Here is a 25129-nt window from a genome sequence, read left to right on the forward strand (position 1 = left end):
ACAGTCATCCAGAGGTAGACCAAAGAACTCCTGGATGACCCAATGCTCCAAAATCCTACAAAGAAACGGCCTAGATGAAAGCGACACTCAGAACCGAAGAAGCTATAACCTGAGAACGAGAAGAGCCGACCCCAACAGCCTACCCAGGCAATGAGTTGGGATAGTGCTAGGAAGAAGAAGAAGAAGACATCAATAAAATTATCTTACGTCTGCCAGTGTCCTCGGTGTTCTCTGCGATCTCCAGCGTCAGCTCCTTCAGCAGGCTGTCGTCGCAACTGCCTGGCGTGACACTGTCTCTGTGCAGGTACAGTCGGGCCAGGGGCAACATCTCGTCGCTGTCCGCGTTGTAGAAGGGAGCGCGCGGGTCCTCGGGGTACTTGGTGGTGATGCGGAACATCTTCTCGCGAGGCTTGGTCTCCAGGTTGGGTGACTGAAATGGGTAACGTGACAGTCAGTGCTTTTCACAAAGCCAGAGAGTGCTCTCTGGTTGAACTCAATATACTATAAAGGTGAAGGGGTTTACGTTGGAGAAGCGGAACTTCTTCTCGCGAGGCTTGGTCTCTACCAAAGTTTTTTTTGTCAAATATGTTGCTGTACTATCTACTTGGCCAGAAGAGACACTTGTGGGGATTCAGGTTTTAGCTTTCCGTATGTATTACGGAAATTCTTCTCGTGCGGCTTCGAGTCCAGGTGTGGCGATTCCAGATAAACAAGGGTATGGCATTCATACAGCCGAGCATTTGCATCCCCGTTGAACCCAATAACCATGAAGGTGTCTATTTATACGGAAGCGGTACTTCGTTTTGAACATTGGATTGGGGTGACAATTTTGTTTAATCACCGCTATTATTTTTAATCTTAAATAGTTGTTGAACCTACCCTAGAAAATGAAACACATATAGGTTCCTACTTGATTCGGAGCATTATTCAATGCGTTCAAGAAGTAATTACCTAAGCCATTTTATTGTGATATGGGATAAAGGCAAAACATACATGTAATTTAATTTACAATTGAAATCGGATATTGGTACCTCTTTGGGTACTCAAATAAAACAACAAGGGAATACAGGCAAAGCAGGCACAAAAACAGCGCCTTGGGGAAACCGTCATCAAGCAGGGGTTAGAAAGTAGAAGCTGACCAATGTTAATATGAATAATAAGTTGTGGATGTTATTAAATGGGGTTGCATAACTGTATCAGGGAAATTACTCTCATATTGTATTACTTAAAAAGCATCTCATGTTTACTTTGTTACATTCTCATAATAATAAGAATCCTTTTCTGTTTTACGCACTCGTAAGGCATTTTATTACTTGCGCAATTCTCATTTTTCACATTATAGTTTAAATCTTATACTATGTAAAAGCCTAAATGCGTTAATGATACAAATAAATAGATAAATATTTTGTATTTCCAATCAGTACATACAGAAAAGCTGTTTGTGGGATGATTGCTTATTGATTTCTATGTAGCAGAATAAAATAGAAAGCACAAATTAGTTTTAAATTGAGCCAGAGGAGTGCTCTAAAACTGCCATGGAGTAATTATGGTAATAACAGCAATTCGTATTGTTTTGAATAGTGTTATTGTGCCTGCGTAGTTATTATTCGACACATTAAAATAACAAATAGTAACCAATGCCTGTTATTTGCAGTGAGATTTCTAAATGGAATTGGTGTTTGTTTCATAATAATGCATGTGACTAATAATACAAAAATGTTTACCTTGACAATTTCAAATTATTCATATTTTTTAAAGAAGACACATTTCATGTATTTCCATGACTAGCAAAATTATTTCCCAATATTTGAGTCTCAAATATATCATACAGTTTTAAATGTTTTGGCTTACCATGTAAGTGACACCGCTGTCGGTTCCAGCATCCCAGGGGTACAGATCAATGACCAAATCTTTGGTCCAAGTACAGTCCTTCTGGCATAAGTCCAGTCCATTCACACCCACCACCCAGTCGGGGGTTGGTCCTGTAAAAACATTTAAAAATACATTGTTATATTAGCCCCACCCGTTTTTGTACAGTCGTGTTATGGTTATGACCAGAAACGAAACAAGTTTTACGCAGTGTAATTTTTTTATATTAATCTATTATAGAGACTGAAATAAAGGAAAAGGATATGTTGGAGAGGGTGATTACAAAGTATCTTGATATTATTTAAATTTACATTGTATGAAAAACCATTATAAAACCATTCTATGCAACGAGTCTTGTACTGTGACTGAAATGCAGTTATCATGCTTTAACTACACCTACTTGACATTGACAGCATTCTACAATAAACCGAATGCAATGTTATGAAGGTACCTGCATACAATTAAATAATATCAGGGATAATGGTATCCATTGAATAAATCAATATTATCTATTAAGAAGGGTCAGATATTGCTTGCATCGAGGGGAATCGAGAGCAAGGTTATACTAGGCGATTTATATTGCGTTTATTTATGAATTTATTTAAAACGGAAACGGAAAAGAAGCAGGACTTCCATAATGAATGCAGAGGAAAATGGTTTACCTAGCATGGACGCCAGGGAGACGAGATGTCTCTTGCGGTCCACCTTGAAAGAGCCCGTTGTGTTGGTGTTTACCTTCGGGTACCACAGGCCCCCAGCCTTTATGATGGTCTTCAGGTGCTTGCTCTGTTGTCGCAGTTCCTGCTCCATGGCACGCACTGATCCCCACTCTGCCAGACTCCTGGAATGATAAATTATTATTATTTATTATGATGTATGAACGTTTTTGCTCCGAAACAGTTATTGAATATAGAATAACTTAGTCATTGGAATCAAATAACCCCCCCCCCCCCCCAACATGTGACAAAAAATGTCATGGAAACCCTTGCCATGGTTCCTACATTTATCACTACCCTTGGGCTTAAAACTGGCGTTCTGAACTAGCGATTGAAAATTCTGATTTCTCACAACAGAAAAATCCGGAATTGCAATTCCTTGTCACACAACATTAGTGTAGGTAGTAGAAAATTAATCACAATTAGTCGCAGATTTTCAAATACTGTCAGGTTATTCGTAACCCGGGAATGTTTTTTTTTCTTAAAAAATATTTAAAAAAACATTCGGGAAGTATTCAACAAAGTTTGTAAATTATTTTAAAGAGTTCCCAATTGAATATATCTACTGATTTAGAAATTTCATTCAATACCACCATTCCTCTTGTTATGCTAGAACATCTGTTCTGCCGTCTAGTATTATGAACATGTCGTGATGACGACATAACTAACTAACTAACCATCACGCCGTTTCCCCGCAGGGGTAGGCAGAGAGGACGGACCGCCAAACAACTCGGTCTTGGCACACACTCCTTGCCTCATTCACATTCATACATCGTCTCATACATACTCTTCTATTGTTCTGACTCTTGACATGGCCCGACTCAAGTATCCGATTCACTTGGTCGCGCCATGTCTTCCTCGGGCGTCCCCGACTTCTGCTACCATTCACATTTGCATCGTATATTCTCCTTACACTCCTTTCTTCGCTCATTCGCTCTACATGCCCAAACCATCTAAGCGTCCCTTTCTTGATCTTACTCACTACGCTTACATCAGCCTTGCACTCTTTGCGGATATCCACATTCCTCACACGATCATACATGGTTTTACCACACATACGCCTCAGGGATCTCATTTCAACAGCATTCAATCTACTTTCATCCATTCTTTGCCAGTTCCATGCCTCACTTCCATACATCAGGGTAGGTACCAGCACTCCATTGTGGCCTGCTAACTTCGCTTCTTTGGACAATTTTTTGTTAGCGCTGATATAATACAATATATATCAGCGAGTCCAAAATACAAATGATTAGATAAAATCACAGGGAAAAATAATAACCAAGCCTTTATAATAATGACCATAATGAGGCATGAAGTTTAGTTAGTCATTTTTAGCCATTAGTAAAAGCACCCCTACCTGAAGCCATCCGACGCGATGTGACCTTCGCCCCAGAAACTAAATCCGCTCTCGTGCGAAGCTCCGATGACGTCGGAGAAGTGGGTCAGCCATAGGGAGAAAGGGAAGTCCCGGGGGTGGGTCGCGTTGGACCAGATACCTTCAAAGATCATCTGCAAATAGAAATAGCAAGCTTTATTACACTCGCACATGCCGCATGCGTATCAAATAGTGACGTGTTTTAATATTGATTTAAGCTAGATGTGCATCGGTTGAGGGTCGAAATTAAACAATTCGTAAAACAATTGACATAGATTTGTTCGTTGTTTTTTATATAAAAAAAAGTTTTTGAATTTTTTACTTCAGTGTAAACGTGTAAACTTAGCTACAAACTACTAGAGAAAACCACTGCCGTTTTATAAGAAAACATGTGGAGAATTACGATTACCTTTACGAATAATAAACATAAGGATATAAGGAGGTTATGGAAGGTGAATTGACGATATTTTTCGAAATAAGATGTAAACAGTGACGGCCGTCTGCAATTTTCCTCTTATTTTGAAGGTGAAGTGTGCAAAATTCATCAATCTCGGAATAAAACTGTAGATTTATTTAAAAAAACAAATTCAAAACCCACACCTCGGCACTCATCTTTATATTATAATAAGTGCTTGTAGACAAATAAAGTTCTGGCTGATGTACCTCCGAGAATGGTACAGTCAAACGATTTCATTGTTTCAAGCGACTGTCTCCTAATCAACATTAACCATGATTGTGTCCAACCTCCGGTAGGAGACATATAAGGAAAAGAAAAATGAATAATAATCTTACGCTGTATTTGGCATCGTCACAGGCGCAGCATTTAGCTCCGTCAGGATCTCTGGTGGTTTGCTCACAAATCAGTCTGGTGAGCTGACCATCATCAGCGAACCATCTCCTTTGACTCTCGAACACCATGGCCCTATTGAGAAGAAAGCACGAAGCAAACGAAAACTTGAATTAAACTATCTGCAAAACCTCCTTTTTATAGTCCTAGAAAATAATATTATTTGAGTGCGTGTTTGGAAATGTACTTTTTGCAGGGAATCCGTTCAAGGTGAATCAATCACAATCATTTCGTTCAAAAGCGCAGCTTGGCAGTGGTATAGAGATACCTACCTGCCTGAAAACTGAAAATTTTTAACTGTGTTACTTTGTTTGATAGATTACCCATATTTTAATGGACGGATTACTATCTATAAAACATTGAAATCTGTGAATGGGAATGATGTATTTGTTTACGGGTATTTCAAAGAAGAAAGGTGTTTCGAGTGTTGCTGGGAGACACGCCAAGCGTATCAAGCGTGGCTGTAGAATGATTGCTGGCTTTTGTGTTTCCTTCTTCACATATTTTTATTTATTTTATTTTAAATATAAATTTACAGCATGTAATTATAACCAATAATAAACTTTCATTATACATAATTAATAATAATACTATTTTGAATATTTTTAACGTTCAATTAAAAAAATATCTATATCACGGAATAAGTTATTCATGTAGGTTAGTTCTGTATCTCGGAACAACAAAACTCATGCACCTTTGCGCTCTTATGAAATTATTGGAAATATAAAACTATATTTTTTGCATTATAGAGTTGAAGATACTCTCAGTATCGCCCTGGTGTAAGACCACAATTCAGAATTGTAACGTTGCTTGACATGGCTTTGGCCTGTTTGGTGACCAAATCTGAATAGCCAGGTAATTACCCACCTTCCTCTCCCATCTTATTCCCTTCCCCACTACCTTCAGCTTCACAACATACCCCAAATGGGGTACGGCATCCCCCATTGGCTCCAGATGGTTAGGAGCAATGTGCGGTTTCTATTTTTTTTTAAACCCAGATATTGCCATTCAGAAAGTTATATGCTGTTATCAGCGAAGCTTTTTCTTCTATCGGTGAGGCTATTAATACCCAGCATACCAGATATAAAGGTTAAGGGATATATATACAGGGATGATAACCATAGTGCCAAAAATGTAAATATCTCGGAAATATTTCTTCCTGGAACCTCATCACCAGTTAAAAACACTAGCTTTTTCATGAATAAATTGGTCTGATGATCTTGACAACTTTTAAAATTAAGAATCAAACAGAGGATTTAATTACTTGATGACGACACATCCAGATCCCTCCTTGGGCGCCTTCCACATGACTTGCACCTCGGTCTTGGGTAAGTCATCCGCCTCCTTGACGGTGTTGATGCAGTCCTCGTCGAAGGCGGAGATGGTGTCCGCGAACAGCTGGAACTGGCCCGTGGAGGGCGGCGCGGACTCGGCGCCCGGCGTGCGCGGCTCCACGCCCAGCGAGAAGCGCGAGAACTGCTGTAGGCGGTTGTGTGTTCGAGCCCCAACCAGGGTCACTGGAAAAAATAATATCATCAATTACACATTTTGGTGCATCTAAATTTTGACCTGTTCCTTTGGCCAACCATGACTGAACGAACATTGTTCATTGAATTTGTGAAAACTGATGGAAGGGCCAGTCGTTTGGCCAATTGTCACATATCGGTGTGCCCAAAGTTAGGTCAATAATTCCCCTAAAGCATGGTCAAACTTCTAACTTCATTATTTTTTTAATGAGTGATGTCAATAATTCCCCTGAAGATTGGTCAAACTTTTCAAAAATCGAACATCCGTTTTTTTATGAGTGCGTTTAATAATTCCCTCGAAGATTATTGTAAGTCACAGATTTAAATCTCTAGACAAAAACAAGAAAGCCGGACCCAATAATGTGCATCCCAATATCCTTATAAATTGCATTGCTTCACTGGCTTTAGCCGATTTTTCTACAAATCGATATGGTGTTTTGTCAGGCAGATCAACTTTGACAAATCTCTCATTATATGAAAACTACATATCGAACGCATTAGCTAACAGAACTCGAGTCAATTCCATATATACGTACTGTATTAAGGCTTTGACAAAGTATGCCATAAAATTGTCGTAGTTAAACTATGTTTTATGGAAAACTTTTAGACTGGTTCGCTAGCTATTTAACTGAGCTCCAACTGTAAAATCAATTCGTTTCTTTCCAACCAATTTATAGCTACCAGTGTACCACAAGGGTCAAATCTAGGCCCAAGTTTGTTTTACTGTTTAATATATTTGATAAAAATATAAATGTATTACCTTCTTCAGACGATTTAAAAATCGCTGACGATTGTATCTTTCTACAAAATAACTTAAACAGGATTAATAATTGGTATACTCTTAACAAACTTTATCTTTACGTAAATAAGTGTCATGTAATAAGATTTCACAAAATAAGTCAGCCAATTATTTATTATGAGAACTTAATAACCTCTGTCGAAGAAATTAATGACCTGGTCATAATTTTTTACTCTAAATTAAACATTATATCCCATGTAAACGCAATTAAAAACAAGGGAATGAAAATGCTTGGCATTATTCTTCAAAATTCCAGACGCTTTAGGAATTTTTTTTTCCACCTACAAAATCTTGTATGCATATTTAGTTCGAAGTCAAGTCGTAAATATACCCTCGATCTGGTCCCCCCATTTTAATGTACATTCAGTTTTAATCGAAAAAATTCAACACCTATTCCTAAGATACATTAATTTTAAACTCGGTTTTCCTATTGAAAGCATAAACTATAATTACTTGATGAAATAATTGAATTTATTAAAACTCTCAGTTCCAAGAATCATATCCGACTTAATATTTATGTTCAAAATGCAGTCCTGATTTAATTAAACCTCATTGAATTTCGCATCCCTACGAAAGCAACTCGCTCCAAAATCCTGTCTAATGTAACAATACCAGGACTGAGCATTTCAAACTCAAACACTTGCACAGCGCTACTGCGTACTAATATCTCGGCGAATTTTGTTGGACTGTAAGAACGCGATAAGCGGTGCGCGTAGACCGGATTCGGTAATTTTAGTTAGAACGTTGGGAGAGTTGGAGGTAAAAAGGCGAAACCTATTTTTTCGCTTCATGTATCATCTAAATATAATACATCAATGCTTGTACTAGATTAGATGATATTAGTAATAGAAAAGCAGATATGGCGGATCTATTTAACTTTTATTTTCTTTTTTTATACATTTTAAAAGATAAAAATTTTGGTGATTTTCTCAACTACCATACTAGGCTCATGCCCGTACATGATTTATATTTGTAGAACAATAATAAAACACAAGGAAAAAGGAAATGGTTCCGGTAAAATAAAAATAAATCATATTATAAATAAAAGTAAAGATAAAAAGATATTTTATAGAAAATAGAAATAAAAATATGAAAAATTAGATTAAAATACATTCAAAATTATCCCAAAAAAATTTTTTTTTTTCTTTAAAACAGGTCTCTGTAAATACTTATATAGAAATGTACCTATTTTCGGTCACATTGGCACACAACTGCACAGAATGTAGGTACAAGAAAGCTATACTATCATAAATTTCCAATTAATATTAATTTAACCTTAGTCTACTTATACTTGTATATTATATTCTGTGTATACTTTATGTCATCATTTTACGTTCAAATTCCACAATTAATTTGTATTTAAACAAATATGTTTTAGTATTTGATTGTGCTTGCACACTGTGACATGCAATTATTGTTTACTTGTATATTTATACCGTGGATATAAAATAAATAAAAATCGTCTGGAGGTTTCAAACATTGTTACAAAGTTCTTCTCAAAGTCCTATTTAAGTTCCATAGAAAACATGTGCTATTTTAATAAACATATCAACGAACTAATCAGGTTTTGGAGAATTTAGTAAAGTAGTTAATAATAATAAACTTTTAATGAAGGTAATGTTGATTTATGTTGTAAACTTTATTAAACACGTTTGTTGATGACAAAGTAAAGCGAGTTAATAATCGTTTATGAACGCCCGTGTTGCAAGTAATAATTGAATAATTCATTAATTTACATGGATTCTTGAGTATTTATAATGTTCGTGTAATGGAGGTAGGGACTGGGAATGTCACTAATTTGATAGTGTGTTCAGACGTCAGCCATAGCATTATAAAATTATTTCAAGGTTTTATAATAAGCATAAGTAGACCTACATCATGGTCGAATAGTGAGGCTCTCGACTGGCAAAACTGATGTTGCTGGTTCAAATCTCAGCGTGAGCAAGTAAAATTTCGATACCAATTAATTCATTCTATTCGATATTATTCCATAATTTAATCATTTAAAAATATATAAGGTGTATTTGGGGCACGTTCTTAGTGGAAGATACTTTCACCCTGGTGTAAGACCGCCATTTAGAATTGAAACGTTGCTTGAAATGGATTTAGCCGTGTTTGTTGACCAAATCTGAATAGCCAGGTACTTGTCCACCTTCCTCTATTCATCTCCTTCCCCTCCTCACTTAGAGATAGTGGGGCCTCACAGCATACCCAAATTGGAGATGCCAAAGTCTCACTGGATCCAGACGGTTGGGAGCAGTTGGGACTCTGCTGTATTCAAATTCAATTTTTAAAAAAACTCTCTTATTTTGAGTAACTTTTTTACGGGAAAACCTAAAAGCTAAACTATGATTATACGCGATGTGATTTTGCACAAAACGGGGCTCTACAAATCATCCAAATATTATTATTTATTGCGACCGGTCGCAACATATTTTCTGTCTAATTGAAACAGGACATTGCTGAGGTAAAGTTTTTTTTATTAAAATAGCGTCGAGTGAAGTAAAGTTTATCGTGATCAACATGACTTGTAAAAATAATAAATGGCATTTGCTTCCGTTCCCCATAAAAAAAGAATGAGTGTACTCGGTCTAGAAACATCGATGCTGGCATTATCTCGTTGGTAAGCTCTGACGTCATGACATTTGCACAGCTTTTGGTTGTGTAATTGAAGCCCATACATTGTTCAATACCATAACAGAAGATATTGAACGAAGATGAGTAGTATTCAGTAGTAAATAATAATCATACACTCCTAGATGCTCACCTGTATAAGTAGTACCAGGGATGTATCTCTCAGGGTCTCCATTGACGATAATTTTAAATCCATTGTCTCCGGGGGACTTTGGGTATCTAGTAACGGCTAGCGGAGGTTTTCTCGAACAATCTCCCTCCACCAGGGCGAGGCATCCCAACCCTAGTAACAGGTACACAATCTGGGCCTTGTGGAACCCTCCGAGCATCATCTTATAGTGGTACTCAGCACTGAAACTTGAAATAGTCAGCACTTCACCGCACTCATCACGCTCACCACTAAAACACTTGCCGATGTTTGCCGACTTTACAGCACTGGATATATGGTGCTCTTGGCGGGATACTGATAGCGCGGGTCACCCGTTGGGGCAAATGTCAAGATCCTATGAAACATTGAACAATCGCTATTTATACTGTTCGTGACATATTCCAACTTTTAGTTTTAATATATATTTACTAGATTGTATAATAGCCGTAATTTACAGTGGAAAACGAAGGTGAGTGTTTGTGGTAGAAAAAATAAAAGGAAACTAAGAGAGCTGAGAATCAAGTTGGTGAGAAATTCATTTCAGTTTTGATAAGAAAGTGGCTTATTCATTGGGTCATAGGGAAATTATATTTCAAAGACGAGATACATTCATCATTGAGGACAATGTCATATATCAATTATTTATTCAGGGGTGGAAATTTCAGGGATTCTCTATATCTGAAATATGAGTTAACGTTGTCAAATTATTGTGGTTCTCCGTTCATTTGAACGAATAGAACCAACAATCTACATTAAAGAAACACTGAACGCAATGAATATTAATGACATTTTAGTAAGTGAATTCTAATTTTGCTGTGCAGATTTTGAGATAACCTTTGATTAAATCAATTTTGTAGAATTCTTTCACGTGTTTAGCTTGTGGTGGTATTTCTCAAAAGAATTTCATCAATGTTCAGCAGGTATCCGAATGTCATCAATAATTCCTAACTTCCTATTCAACTACGTGCTGTATCACGTTCACGTTTCGTAAATAAGTAATCGCTTTATTTATAGTGATTATGAAAATACTTTCATAGTAAATTGCCATTGATTTTTGTTGCTTGCACACGATACGACTATTTGAGAAGCGTTAACATTTATCTGTCCCCGGACTGTTGCAATCATTTGGTTTCGTTGCCCGACTTGTAAACACATTCAAAACTCAACTTGAAAATAATTGTAAATATGTATTTTACATTCTACAACGTATTAATAATGTTTGAATTTGATCAATATTAATAATTATAATGAATGTGTGAACATTTTCTATGTTCATTTTGTAGAAGTTGGTCTGTTATATGTTATGCATAGTTACATTTTGTAATTTTTTCGATAAGATTTCGTTAAATAGTTTATTGAATCATGCTTTGATTTGTGCGTCAATTAAAAGCGACGCATATTGTGGTATACATAGTGGCCAGAAACTTTCGGGCCAGGGGAGAAGCTGGTGAATCTGTAACACATTTCGAGTCAATTTTGTGGTATCTTTTAATTTGAGCTTTCGTTTTCGAGTAAATCGAGTTTTAAGTTTTTTTTGGTCAAATCTGGAAAAAAATCGGATAATGCATGGTTATGTAGCTGTTTATTATCTCTTAAGTGTGTTGAAGCATAGCCCCGGCTCTAATAGTTTCATAACGTTTCTAAAAAAAAACTAATAGTTCAAAACTGAAGTAAACGTTCATTTTTTGTGTTCTTCATAAGATGTAAACCCCAGCTTCTCGCTTGCACCACTTTCCGTATATGTATTATATTCTCATGTAACGAAATTGGTGTAGGGCATGTATTTTCTTGGGAGATATTAGGTACCTAACATTTGACTATGATCCAACGATTCTTTAAGTGTATTTAAATAAAAATAAATCAATTAGATTATTAGTGGGAAAACTATTAGTGCTCGACTAAGTTTGGAACTCTATTGTGTTGCGGAAGCTATGTGAATGTGTAATTTAATGAAAATATACACGAGATGAAGAGAATACATCGAATCATTACTATTCACTGTTCAAATCAACCGTTTACACGAGGGAGGAAAAAACATGTTGATTTTTTTTCTATTTCCCATAATATTTTTTCTTTCTGAAGCTAAAGTAAAGTTTCCTTCGTTCGTTATTTGAGTTATTTGCTATTTTACGTTGTGTATTCTTACGATGGCCCCATTACAAAAACAATCACCGACAATAACAAAGATAACTCATTCAGTACTGATTTACTTTATTCGCTTATCGCCGCTTTACAGCATGACCCGACAACCGACTGAAGAACCGATTCCCGGAGTTGCCGTGTAAAACTGAGTTGAACTTGTGGCCTCTGGCGACTGTGTAGAAGATGGGTTGGATAGCCCACACAGTGTGGTTTGTGGCACTATGTGGTTGTTGAGAGACGGTGACATCTTAATGATGATGACACAGGATGGCACAAGCCGCTGATTAGGATGTGAGACCGTTTCCTACTCAGTTTGCATTGCCAGATGTAGACAACTGCTGGTTTGAATATCAACCCTTCAATATGTCGAGAGAATGTTATTGAATGCATTCTATACAAACTTCTAGACTACAGACGTGTGGATTCACTACACCCAAGGACAATGGAATGCCATAAGAATTCAATATAACAACGTTTAAGCGAATTGCTTACAACAGTTTTACAATGTCAATATTATTAGTTTTTTTGGTTGTTAATTATCTTATCAAACTTTTTTTATATTTAACGTTCCGATCCATTTGTTGCATAATGTTTTTTATTTCCTTCCTTTTTTATATTGTATTGTATGTAACGTGTTATATTATGCCAATAAGGATTAAATTGCATTGCACTGCCCCTTCATCCTGTATGTAGCCCGGAATAATTAGCCACCTGTACATCCGAGTTTACTTATGACTAATTTACTACATTTTCTTTTGGTTGAATGGCTCGGTTGGGAGCAGTTGCGACTCTTATGCGTTACACACACAAATAATTGAAACTGACATCATATAATACATTAGCACGTTCCAGAGTGGCAGATACTCTCAATAACATAATGTAATCCATTAGCACGTTCTAGAGTGACAGATACTCTCAATACCATAATATAATACACTAGCACTTTCCAGAGTGGCAGATACTCCCAATAACATAATGTAATCCATTAGCACGTTCTAGAGTGACAGATACTCTCAATACCATAATATAATACACTAGCACTTTCCAGAGTGGCAGATACTCTCAATAACATAATATAATACATTAGCACGTTCCAGAGTGGCAGATACTCTCAATAACATAATGTAATCCATTAGCACGTTCTAGAGTGACAGATACTCTCAATACCATAATATAATACACTAGCACTTTCCAGAGTGGCAGATACTCTCAATAACATAATAAAAACTTACCTTTTTAAGCTGTCGTACCCTTAAATTAAATATACCATTCCTAAGAGAAAGTCCAGTTGTATTCAATTTTCCAATTATGTCCTAAATCCTGTATCTAAATTTCGCTAATAAACAATTATTTAATGTTAATTAAGTGTTAATCTCAAGTGACCTACCAGGTAAGTATTGTACTGTATATTATCTCCATAAATAGTTAAGTAATAACATAGATCACTGTAGAGATGTATTATAAGTTTGTACAGCGCCTCTGAGGTGATTTTGCACAAAAACGGCGCTATACAAGTCATCCAATTATAATAATAATAATTATTATTATTTAGTTTGAATCTACCAATTGGTTCACACTTTATACTTTCCGGCACTGCATTCCTTTGTACAGTAAACTATTTGTGTGTTGGCCTTGTTCTTTTTTGGTACTATGATTTCATGGCTCGTCCTTGTTATGCCCGTGAATGTCCTTGTTGTATATAATTTTGTTTGAAAAATATTTTGGTAATAGGATTATTATTTTACGTATAAATATCATTGTGTTCAAGGTCAGCATCTGTTTCACAGGGTTCCATGCTAACTCAACACAGTGACTATTCAACACACTTTTAAAAAGTTACATAAAGTCATTAAAAATGATGAAAAATATTTTTTTTAACCTATCCTAACCTACTTAACCCATTTAATAAAGCTTTTGTTTCATCACTTTCCATGACTTTATATAACTTTTTATAGATGTAATGAATTATCATTTTGATGATTTATCCGGTCACCGTTTCACTGTTAGCCAATTTAGTTCCTTTAAAATTTTGGTTACTTTTGAAAATCTATTTCACCTAAGTTCCCATTGCTCTATTTTGTAGAATTTGCAACTTATTTTATTATCTGTCGTTACACAAGAAAAGAATCGTTGAGCAGTAGTTAAAATGTGGAGCAATAATGACGTAGTGATTGTGGTTTTTCTGGAGGTTTTTTGACGAATACAATTATTGCGAATTTACAATAGTTCTTACCACTCTGTCTTCTTGTTATGTCATTCCGCAATCTTCTTGCTTTACCTTTCACCATCGCAAAATTCTTTTCTCTGAAGTCATCGTTCCTGTCTTTCAAACTTTCCACAACACATTGCTCTGTCCTCTAAAATATTAGTGCTTCATATGTCCTCTAGAACATATGAAGCACTTGTCCGCAGCATCCTGGAATACAGCTCCATTATTTGGGCCCCTTCTGAACAAAACCATATCTTAGAAATAGAAAAAGTACAAAAAAGGTTTATGCGTTACCTGTATATGAGGGAATATACATACTATCCATTCCTATATCCATCCTTGTTCTTAACAGGAATGCTCGATTTCAATACATTAGAAGCCCGCAGAAAAATATTTTTAGGCAAACACTTTTTTAAGTTAATCTCTGGGACAATACACAATCCGCCTATGTTGAAAGAGGTTAACATTTATGTCCCTAACAATTATACTCGAGGAAGATCCCATGCACTCTTATATGCTTCGAAAGCGAGGACTTCTGCCTATCAAAACGCGCCAATAAACAGAGCGACTCAACTGCTTAACGACTCTGCATTAGCCATCGACATTTTCAATGTCACCTACAAACAATTCAGTAACTATCTTATAACACATGTGACAAAATAGTAAAACTGCCTGTGTAAACCTTTCAATATGTAATCTTCTCCATGATATATTGGTGTATAACCGTTTCATGGAGAACATGAAAAAATAAATAAATAAATAAACTATAAGGAAAATCTAACCCTATTTTCCTCTATTGTTGTCCGGTTTGTCCCTCCAAAAATAATCAGTGTTGTCATTCATTTTTAGTAACGTCTTTAAAACAATAAGAAAATACGTGGGTAGCCTACCATGGTGACATTTTTTCGTAACCATAAAGCGTAAGTTTCTTCAGAGTTGTTTACAACTGGTTTCCAGATTTATTTTTGTGGTAATTGTTTTCGGTAATTATTCATGGAAAGCCACTTTACTGCCTATAATCCTTCTGTGAAAACAACAGCTTTGCTTTTATTTAATAGTATTTTATGGTACTTACTTACCTACACATTATACCGTGATGGAAAATCTTACAAAAACGTACCTGTCCCAATTTAATTGCAGTACAAATCTCATTCTGTCCAATCACCCATTGATCTTAAAATGAGATAAGCTTAAGCTTTTTAACTATAAATATGAGTGATGTCAATTACCTTGGCGCGAATTAATACACAAATTCGATGAACTCGCGGATAAAAGCTATTTGCATTAGCTCTGCAATGGGGGTTGATCATTATCACTCGACTACGGATTTACCTAATTTATTGTGGACGCCATTTACCAGAAGTCATTGCCTCGATATTAGCTTTGTCAAATTGAGGTGAATTTAAAAATAGTTTTGATATAATTAAAATGGGGTGACAATTTGGGTCATCAATTACGTCAAACCAGTGTTCGGTTTCAATCGATAACATTATACCTTATTTACTGAAATTTCACAAAAATAATCTTTATTACAAACTTTAACCAAACAGTTTATATTTGCCGCGTTGTTGGGTCCGCTGGCTACGTATTTTGGATGCTTGACAAAGCGGTTTTTTGCCAACGAATAATAAAATTATTCCCTGATAAAAATATTATACAAGTTAAATATTATTCACATACAGTTTGGTTGCTTGGAAAAGACATACAGAACTCACCCAGAGCTACGGCAGTCATAATCGCAATCATCTTATCCTTATTTTAAATAAAGAGGACAAAAAATGAATGAATGAATTGAAATGTTGACGACCAATACTTGAGGCAATAAGCGACGGTGTGTCATGGCGTCTCAGTTGAATTTTTAAATATGGCAGAAGACAGATATGAATTGGAGCAAGATTAGTGGCGTAGCGACAATCTGCGGTACCTCTGGGATTCGTTTGCACATATTTTTTTAAAAAAGCACTCACCCCATATCCACATTAGTAATTTATGGTGTTTAATTTGTAGAACTCTATTTTTTTTTTATAAAACGCTAATTATAATGTTATTATTAAGATCCACAAGTATTTTAGTATTTGCTTATTGTGACAGCTGTTCCGGCTTTCAAAGCCATTATCAAACTGTTGCTATGCCACATTGAGACTACTTATTTATATGCTTTTATTTGCCTCTGCTCTATTTTGATTTTTTATGTTGTTTAATGTATTGTGATTTATTTATATTTTAAAGGGGGAACCAAAATTTTTACGGTAAGTGTCTGATAAGCAACTGATTTTCTAAGTGATGTCGGGTTTTACTGAATTTTACTTTAAACATCATTCAAATAAGAAATAAGTAGGGATAAATAAAATTATATAAATAAGCCTTCTCAAGAGTCATTCTGAGTCATGTCAAGAGTCAGAATAATAGAATAGTGTGTATGAATGTGAATGAGGCAAGAAGTGTGTGCCAAGACCGAGTTGTTTGGCGGTCCGTCCTCTCTGCCTACCCCTGCGATGAATCGGCGTGATGATTAGTTAGTTAGTTTTTTTTAGGCTTCTCAATTATAGCCACAGTTTGACTGTGGTCCTGAACGCCGAAACAGCTTTGACAATAATAAAAACTTAAGTACTTGCAGCACTTCCAAACGTTATCACATTTTATTTACTTTATTTTTTTTTTAAATCCAACCTGGGGTCTATCACAGTGAAATCGACAACTTTAAAATATCGGAACAAATGTGTAACTAACGATAATTTTATAGCGATTTCACGAGCACAGTCGCACTATTGATATCCAGACCGATGTTGATAAAGCAATAAATCATAAATTGGTATATGCTGGCAACACTGAATTGACATTCCTAAACGTCAGACGGCTACGAAAAAAAAATTGACAATGTCGAATCGAATTAATGTCTTTGACACTAAAAATCAAGATAATTATATCATTAGGTCTTTAGTCATGTCGTAAATAACAAATTTTGTTTCTCCGAGCCGGAACGGAATCAATTGATCGCGTTTTAGATAAATTGATTAAAAGTCTATGAATCGTGAATACGATTTCATTAATTTCTAAGAGCTCTGTTAGTTCACCACCATTTATTAATAAGCCAGTTATTTTGCATAACAAATGAAATTATCCAAACAGTTCATATGGACAGCTTATCTGACACGGCTTGTCAACCGACTGCGACTGTTGGAATCATATTCTGACCATGGTCGCAAATATCGCTAACTGACCACAGATGACGGATTTGATCAATATCGTATTGACATAGCGTCGCTCTAGTTCGTTTTTGTCCAACAGACCAAAACGTAAAAACGCATATATAATGAAATTAGCTCATTCTAAGCTTATTAAAATGATTTAAAGTAATGAATTTATTATTGTTAAGTAAAATTCGTTCCAAATGTTTAAAATTACGCAGAAAACACGTTTTAATTTGAATTTAGGACACGGAGTTGGATAAACAAGCTTGGAATATTGATTTATTTTTAGTGGAATTAAGAAAAACTTGTCTTGAAAACACAACATTTTTTTCACTTGTATCGTATAAATAAATGCTTTCGGAGAACAACTGCATACTTAACTCAATTTCGCCAAAAATGGTCTGTTGGACAAAAACGAACTAGAGCGACGATAGGGCTTTATAGATCATCCGTGCTAGACCTCCTGGTTTCCAAACAATTTGAAAAGACAGTTAGCTCTGTAGCAAATTTTGTTGTTGTTCCGCTCACATAAAAGATATAAAAAAACTTTTGTGCAATTGTTGGCTCGGTGTAGGCCCATTTAAGACCCGCCCCCGGAACGATTTCCTAGCCTTTCTGTACGCCACTGTATGTGAGGTAATTAAGGAATTACATTCCTACCATCTGCTTCGCTTATGGAATTATTGTCTTCCGTAGGAAAGCCCTCCAGAGAATAATTGACTAATCAAACATTAACTGTCTGAATTACAGTTTTAACTTGTATTGATTCACATTGTAGAATAGATTGGGTAGCGAATAAAATTTTCAGTCGACTTTATAATTATAACATAATTGAAGAGGTCAGTCACCAAAAATAGTGTGACAAATCAAAACACCTGAGCAATAACGCAATAAATTCTCGTTTTTCGGCAACCCTTGGTGTGTGACTTTACCCAGGAAATCGTCTTCAGTAAAGAATTAAATTAATTTAAAATCAACCCGTGAAAAACATTTTTTTTACAATAGTACATCTATTTTCAAATGTCTACAAACCTCGCCAAATATCGATCGGGTAGGACCGATATTTATTAACTCCTTATTTCGTATATTATCCGATTTCAGAGAAATGCGTATACGTCCTTTAGTGTGTACGTGATAGCCACCATGGTTGATAGAATGCATTGTCATCGACAACGAGTCTATCCGCCAAGCTTCAGCTCGATCGGATGTCGGGAAGAGGGTAATTTTCGCTTCCAAGATTTGCATTCATTCATTCCCTACATTAAAAGTGAAATTCAAATAAATTTATTTAAAAAGGTTAGGAAAAAAAGACCACGGTTATTCAAAATTGAATACTTTATTTATGCCGCAATATTTTTAGAATAAAACCGATTACATAACCTCTGGATTTGTTCAAGTAAAGTAGTATAATGGTGAGTCGCGTATTATCATATCAAACGATTACTATAATAATGAACATATCTCTTTGACTTGATACATGGAATATTTGTGTATAATATTACAAAGTTCGATACATACAATTATTAATTATGAGATAATTTTAGGTACATGTTCCTTATGAACTAACTTACGTCTTATGAATCACGAAAATCAATATCTTATGAAGCTTATAGCTACAGGGTGGTCCATATTAAATTAAAAACGAAATTAAACTAAAATTAATATTCTACTGATGGCAAAAATGACACCTTACTTACTACAGCCCTTTTAGTTTTTACTTTTATTTACGAACCGCCCTGTATGTAGAGCGCCCTTGAGGTGATTTTTCACTAAAACTGCGCTGTACAAATCATCCAAAAATTATTATTACTTTCTCTTTCTCGAATAATCATTGCAATGAAATTACTTAGAACGGTTTTTTCACAGAATTTGAACAATTCGTCAAATTTCAAAGTTAATCTTCATTTCTGTGAACGTTCTTTTGAAGTTCTGTTATTATGTCATTATATGTTTCACAAAAAAACAGAACTTGAATAGAGCTTTCACAGCGCTGGAAAATTAACTATGAAATTTAATGAATTGTTTAAATTCTGTGAAACAACCCGTTCTTAATATTTCATTTGAATTTCAAACGAGCACAAATATTTTATGACACTTTTGTGGAGTCAAAATTACAACAATTCATTTGTGGAAGAATTTAATTACTTTCACATATTTTTTTAAATATTGTGCTTAAAAACCCACCACTTTCCCTGCTCAATAAAATTATTAAAATGATTTTTAATATATATTTTTTTTTTCAAAAGCTGCGATTTAGTTAGTTAGAAAATAATGCACCCATTTAATAAAAAAAATCAGTCGGCAACATTTTGTGCTTATTAACTTAACAACCACCGGCAATTATGCAAAAATAGACGTTAATTTCAATATTGTCAATGACATTCAATTTGTGACAAATGTCATTTTAATTTTAAACAACACGGAGAGAAATCAATTATGACCCTCACGATAAATTAACAGGCCATATTAATATAACATCAATTTGAGAATGTTTTATCGATGACGATACAAAATAAAATTCGTTGTACCTAATGCAAAATATTCGTATTTTCATGACATCATGATAAGATACATTTGTAATTAACTAAAAGTTTATCAGAAAACCTGTTAATTCGTTCGCAAGGCCTGCAATCCCGTTTTTAACCGGAATAACCAATAATTTGAAGATATTCTAAAAAATTTGCCATAGTAATTTTTCTCCGTGCATGTCGACTGCCTGCCTATTGACATCGAATATCCGATCAACTGTTATAAAACTACAAAGTTGAGTTTGAACATGGTAGTCGTGAAATTAATAAGTGATTGAACAAAAATTATTACAATAACATTTCAAGATCACATTTGTAGCGGTAAAATATTACCATGACTAGGCAAACATTTAAATTGAATATGAAACCTTTTTTATAAATGCATTAAAATATCAGTAATAAGTGTAGCTAAGCGTTGTTTTATATACGTAAAAATAAATTAGAATAACAACTTCAAATATCAAGCTCTTCAAAGCTGTTTATCAACATCTTACAGTAAATTAAAATAAAATTTATGGTATCGAAAAAATATTATAAATAGTAAACTTGATTAGATAAAATATAATTTGTTAACAGTATGTTGTTAAGAGTAGACTTGACTAGTTAAAAAACAATCATTTCATTAAAAAAAACAATACAATTGGTGTCTTCGATTAACTTGTTAAAAAGCTGTAGAAAAGACGGAAAGTAATACCATCTAATTAAGTACACAAATAGTTTGCATTTTACAGGACAAACTTTGCAGGAAAATTTTCTCACTAGCGTTAAAATGCGAAGTTCCTGCTATCGCGGAAATTCAAAATGTCAAAATAGGTCCTTCGCGATGATCCAAAATATCTGAAACAAAAATGAAAATTGATTAGTCAAATAGTCTTTAAATACAAATTTTTCTATGGTTTCACTTTCTTCAATCAATAATATCTTCTTACAAAATAAGTTATTTTGTAAAATATTATGTACAAAAAACCAACCCGTAAACACAATTTTTTAATATTAAAAATATATATCTTTTTTAATAATACTTTTTTTAGGTTTGAATGAGGATTAAACCTTCCACCCCAGCGACTGGAGTCAACCGCGCCAAAAACTTAGCTAAATCCCGATCGGGTAGGACCGACATTTATTTCGTATATTAACTGCTTCAATATACGAAATATTATAGCAATATATTACTCCAATTTCAGAGAAATACGAATATGACTGCATGCGTATGCGTGATCGCCACCATTGATAGAATGCATTATCAACGACAACGAGTATATCTGTGGAGTTTTAGCTCGATCTGATGTCGGGAAGTGGGTTAATCACGAAAACAAAATCGAAATTTAAATACATGTATTTATAAAGCATTTAATTGTTATGAGTCACAAAATATAACAATTCGAAGAAGCTTTGGTGGTTTTGTACTTTCCGTAAGAGGAAAATGACGTATTATAATATATTATACATAACATCGCGTAACGTAGGTTAAATAATAATGGAATAAGTAGTGCGGTTTTGACGCATTTACCACCGATAAGTCATACAAGTACGTCTTTAAAACCACAATCTAAAATGAAATGCAATTATACAGGAGACGCTTGTGCGCGATATGCGGGTGTGAGAGTAGGATGGGGTGAGTGACGTCAATCTGACGTAGTTGGTATTTACAGTAAAGTCAAGATAGTTGTATTTCAAAATGTTTACAAAAATAACACGCCGGTGTAAGAAATAACATATAAAACATTCAAACACCTTAGAGATAGATATTATTTGAGATGTTCACGGCTAAAAGAATTATCGTGATTTATGCTTGGGGTATTAAGCCGTGTTGTTCTGCATTATTTTTTAGCCAACGTTTCGGACAGCGTTCAGTGTCCATCTTCAGAACCGACGTGTATTATAAATAATTACACATCTGTCATAGTTGCAAAACAACAGTTCATTGGGATTTGTCACACCACACATCACTATCCGCCGGGTTAGTCATGTTATCAACATGGACATACACGCACGTACTCATAGAAAATAATATAATTGTAGTATTCAAGAAATTGGGAATTTACTATGAAATCAATTTGAAAACGGCTCATTTTATATATTTGTTAAAAATCATGAGGCGCCACAATCATAAATCGTTTCATCGCTAACATGAAAGAAATTAAGTACGAATATTTGACTAGTTAGTAAACATTTACTTTATTCTACATACAGTGTTTAATTTTAGATTCGTATTGTCATCATTATGTCACAGCTCGCAACGTGGTTAGGGCAGGTGGCAGAAGGTACTCGCAATATGTGAAGTAAAAATAGTTTAACGGTTCTTCCCGCGTCACACATGGACAAACATTCACATTGGTAGCCTACTTCCTTCTCAATGCCAAGGGTGGATGTACGATATACAAAACCGGGGTGCGTTCACACTACACACGTGCCCACGTGGCCGACGTACGCCTAACCACCCTTATCAAAATGGTGTCTATGAAGAACAACGGTTACATTACATAATATATTGAAAAATTTAACAGTTTGGAATAATCAGTTAGTGTTATTAGAAATGTTATTGTTATTATAAATGTTATTGTTTTTATAAATGTTACTGTTATTATAAATGTTATTGTTATTAGTTTTTTTATTAGAAAGGTGGGGGAGTACATGACTATTCCTATCTGATCACCAAACACGGCTAAATCCATTTCAAGCAACATTTCAATTCTGAATGGTGGTCTTACACCAGGGCGATAACTTCCACTCTGAAACGTGCCGCAAGTTTACTATATATTATTTTTAATTACCAAGTCGTGAAATAACACCATTCTCGACTAGCAATCCGAATGCTAGTCCAGAGCTTTACCCCTCGACCATGGAAGCCGTCTGAATTATATTAATAATTTGTGAAATAGCACAAATTCGTAAAATAAAATTTACTTGCGCACGCCGGGATTTGAACCCGCGAATTGCTAGTCGAGAGCCTTAACCCTGGACCACGGAGGCTGTCTGTAAACTAATTGACTAAAAATAATAATGGTCAATTGGGAACGTACAAACTACAGACCATGCCTTGTGCGTACAATTATTTTTATGTTTATTTTATAAACCAATACAATTATTTACTATTTATATGAAAATAAACGTTAATAAACATTAGTGGGTACATTAAGTGCAAAGTAATAAGGTTGTTAATTGTTTAAATAGATACATACACCTATCACAAGTTTTTACGGTGTATAATGTGTATATTTTTATCTACACAACCGCATGCATAAATACACTCGCTATCAGTGAGATGATAAGAAAAATAAATACCAAGAAATTACAGACATATGCAGAATTCAGGTCAATAGCGCAATTTTCGCATTGACAATTTTACACCGGTAATAATTCAATTATCATTGGATTACAATGTACCACCTACTCGAACATAAGTGTCGATCGACAGAGTCGAAAAAATTCTAAAACGAAATTCAGTTTTATCAACCTTATTAAATAACAATCTTCGATAACGTTAATCGAATATTTTTATCTATAAAACAATTGAAAACTCGTTTGACGGTTATACAAACGATAAGTTAACTCAGTCAGTGATAATCTTCTGTGATAATAAGTCGAAATATGTGGGTGATTATCATTATAAAAAAATATTTCATGGGTAAGATTTTTTGCTTCTACTTATGGCCGTCGTTCCGTGAGTCGATAAGGAATCAAAATAAACAGAGTGCTGTAAGACCCTGCGCAGGAAAGTAATGTTCGCTTCTGTCTGCAGCGCATTCATTATGGGACTTTTGAATCGGGAACTCTTGAATCGATTTCTTGGGTGTTTTGGTGAACAACTGGGTTTTTCTCTAAATCGACAACCTGCCAATATCTAATATTTTTTGTTTTATTTTGTTTCAGGTAAGAAATTACCATCACCTACTATTTCGTAAATAAAGGGATATGACTTTCAAACTTTGGACCGAAAATTGTAAGTTTGTTAACATTTTACGATAAATCAACAAGTCAGCATTCCTCGTAAAAATATATACGCAAAATCTGCAGGTTAGGAATGCGTATGAGTTATGAATGAGTCAACATAAACGTTTTTAATTTAACGATTTCGCCACGTGCTTTTTCGAATAATTTATTAAAAATGCGAATTAATTAAAATCCTGCCTTGTTAACGTTATAGATTTGCATAAACATGAACATATCTTTTTCAAAGATTTAACGAAATTATAAACAGCTTTAGCTAGTAACGTTATTCATAATGTGACCAAAAAGATGTCCTTTAATGGTGAACCTGGTATTGGTGTTATTGTGCAGGAAAAGTGGGCGCAACCATTGACTAATTATAACACATCAATGGGCGCAAATGATTATTTATTTACGACGGGAAACTCGAATATCAAGACTATTCCTATCGTAAAAATTTTTTTTTGCATAATCCGGTTGTAATTTATTATTATAATATTTTTGGTAAGCAGGTACTAGCGAAATTTCAATCCATGATAATATCGTATGTGGCAGCCACATACGATATTATCATGGAATCTTTTCATTAATGACGGATGAAAGATCGGTTAAGCAATTATTTAATTTGAATTTAGAAATTAGCTTCAACGTTAAATTTTACTATCGCAATAATAATATTTTCTAATATTATTTAGAAATATTTATATTTTATTATCTTTACCACCTTCCCGTTAATTATTTCCACACACATCGATGTTATCTTATTCTCGCCACACATTTTCCAACCGCAAAACTGCATTCATTTGTTGTGGCTTTAAATATTAATAATTTAATGAATACTTACGGACCTGAATTTTTAGTTACATCCCAGATCAATTTTTTTAATTTATTTTACACACTTTACAAATATAAGGCAAAAAGTCCCGATAAACTACTTTATAGCAGTTTGCCTAACGAGTTCTTTACATTATAAATCGTATATAGTGAGTTTACAGTTACATTTTTACAATTATATAAAACAATGAATTAAAAATGTTACAGAAATGTAGCAAAAGAAAATTATGATAACATAAATAACAATTTTAAAAGTCTTAAGAATAATATATCATTGTAAGCTAATACAAATGAATTCTTTCAGTAAGCCAAATCATCAGTAAGTTCATCAATTGTTTTTTTTTTGGGCACAGTTTTTAATTTCAGCAGGTAACATATTAA

The 25129-nt window shown here is 34.5% G+C and overlaps 3 protein-coding genes across 5 annotated transcripts in view; 1 reads left to right on the forward strand and 2 right to left on the reverse strand.

The window, feature by feature from the left end:
• fat-spondin (extracellular matrix protein f-spondin) overlaps positions 1-10265 on the reverse strand; it is a 54090-nt gene extending 43825 nt beyond the window's left edge. The window contains exons 1-7 of the mRNA XM_089631533.1: positions 9900-10265; positions 6072-6324; positions 4753-4882; positions 3943-4094; positions 2532-2710; positions 1852-1982; positions 208-430 (exon numbers count right to left, since the gene is read on the reverse strand). Of these exons, the coding sequence (XP_089487659.1) occupies positions 208-430; positions 1852-1982; positions 2532-2710; positions 3943-4094; positions 4753-4882; positions 6072-6324; positions 9900-10098 (1267 nt within the window). The 5' untranslated portion in view covers positions 10099-10265. The remainder of the gene's footprint in view (positions 1-207; positions 431-1851; positions 1983-2531; positions 2711-3942; positions 4095-4752; positions 4883-6071; positions 6325-9899) is intronic.
• The window catches only part of LOC149423424 (phosphatidylcholine:ceramide cholinephosphotransferase 2-like), a 165601-nt gene that overhangs the window by 97022 nt on the left and 43450 nt on the right, over positions 1-25129 (forward strand). The window lies entirely within an intron of this gene.
• The window catches only part of LOC149423426 (uncharacterized protein KIAA0930 homolog), a 59726-nt gene continuing 53401 nt past the window's right edge, over positions 18805-25129 (reverse strand). For both annotated transcript variants that reach the window (XM_089631535.1, XM_089631534.1), the window contains one exon: positions 18805-20821. In XM_089631535.1, coding sequence (XP_089487661.1) covers positions 20781-20821 — 41 coding nt within the window. In that variant the 3' untranslated portion in view covers positions 18805-20780. The remainder of the gene's footprint in view (positions 20822-25129) is intronic.

Source organism: Hesperophylax consimilis, chromosome 5 (assembly GCF_061612785.1).
Source record: "Hesperophylax consimilis isolate HC1 chromosome 5, BYU_Hcon_1.0, whole genome shotgun sequence".
Lineage (NCBI taxonomy): Eukaryota > Metazoa > Arthropoda > Insecta > Trichoptera > Limnephilidae > Hesperophylax > Hesperophylax consimilis.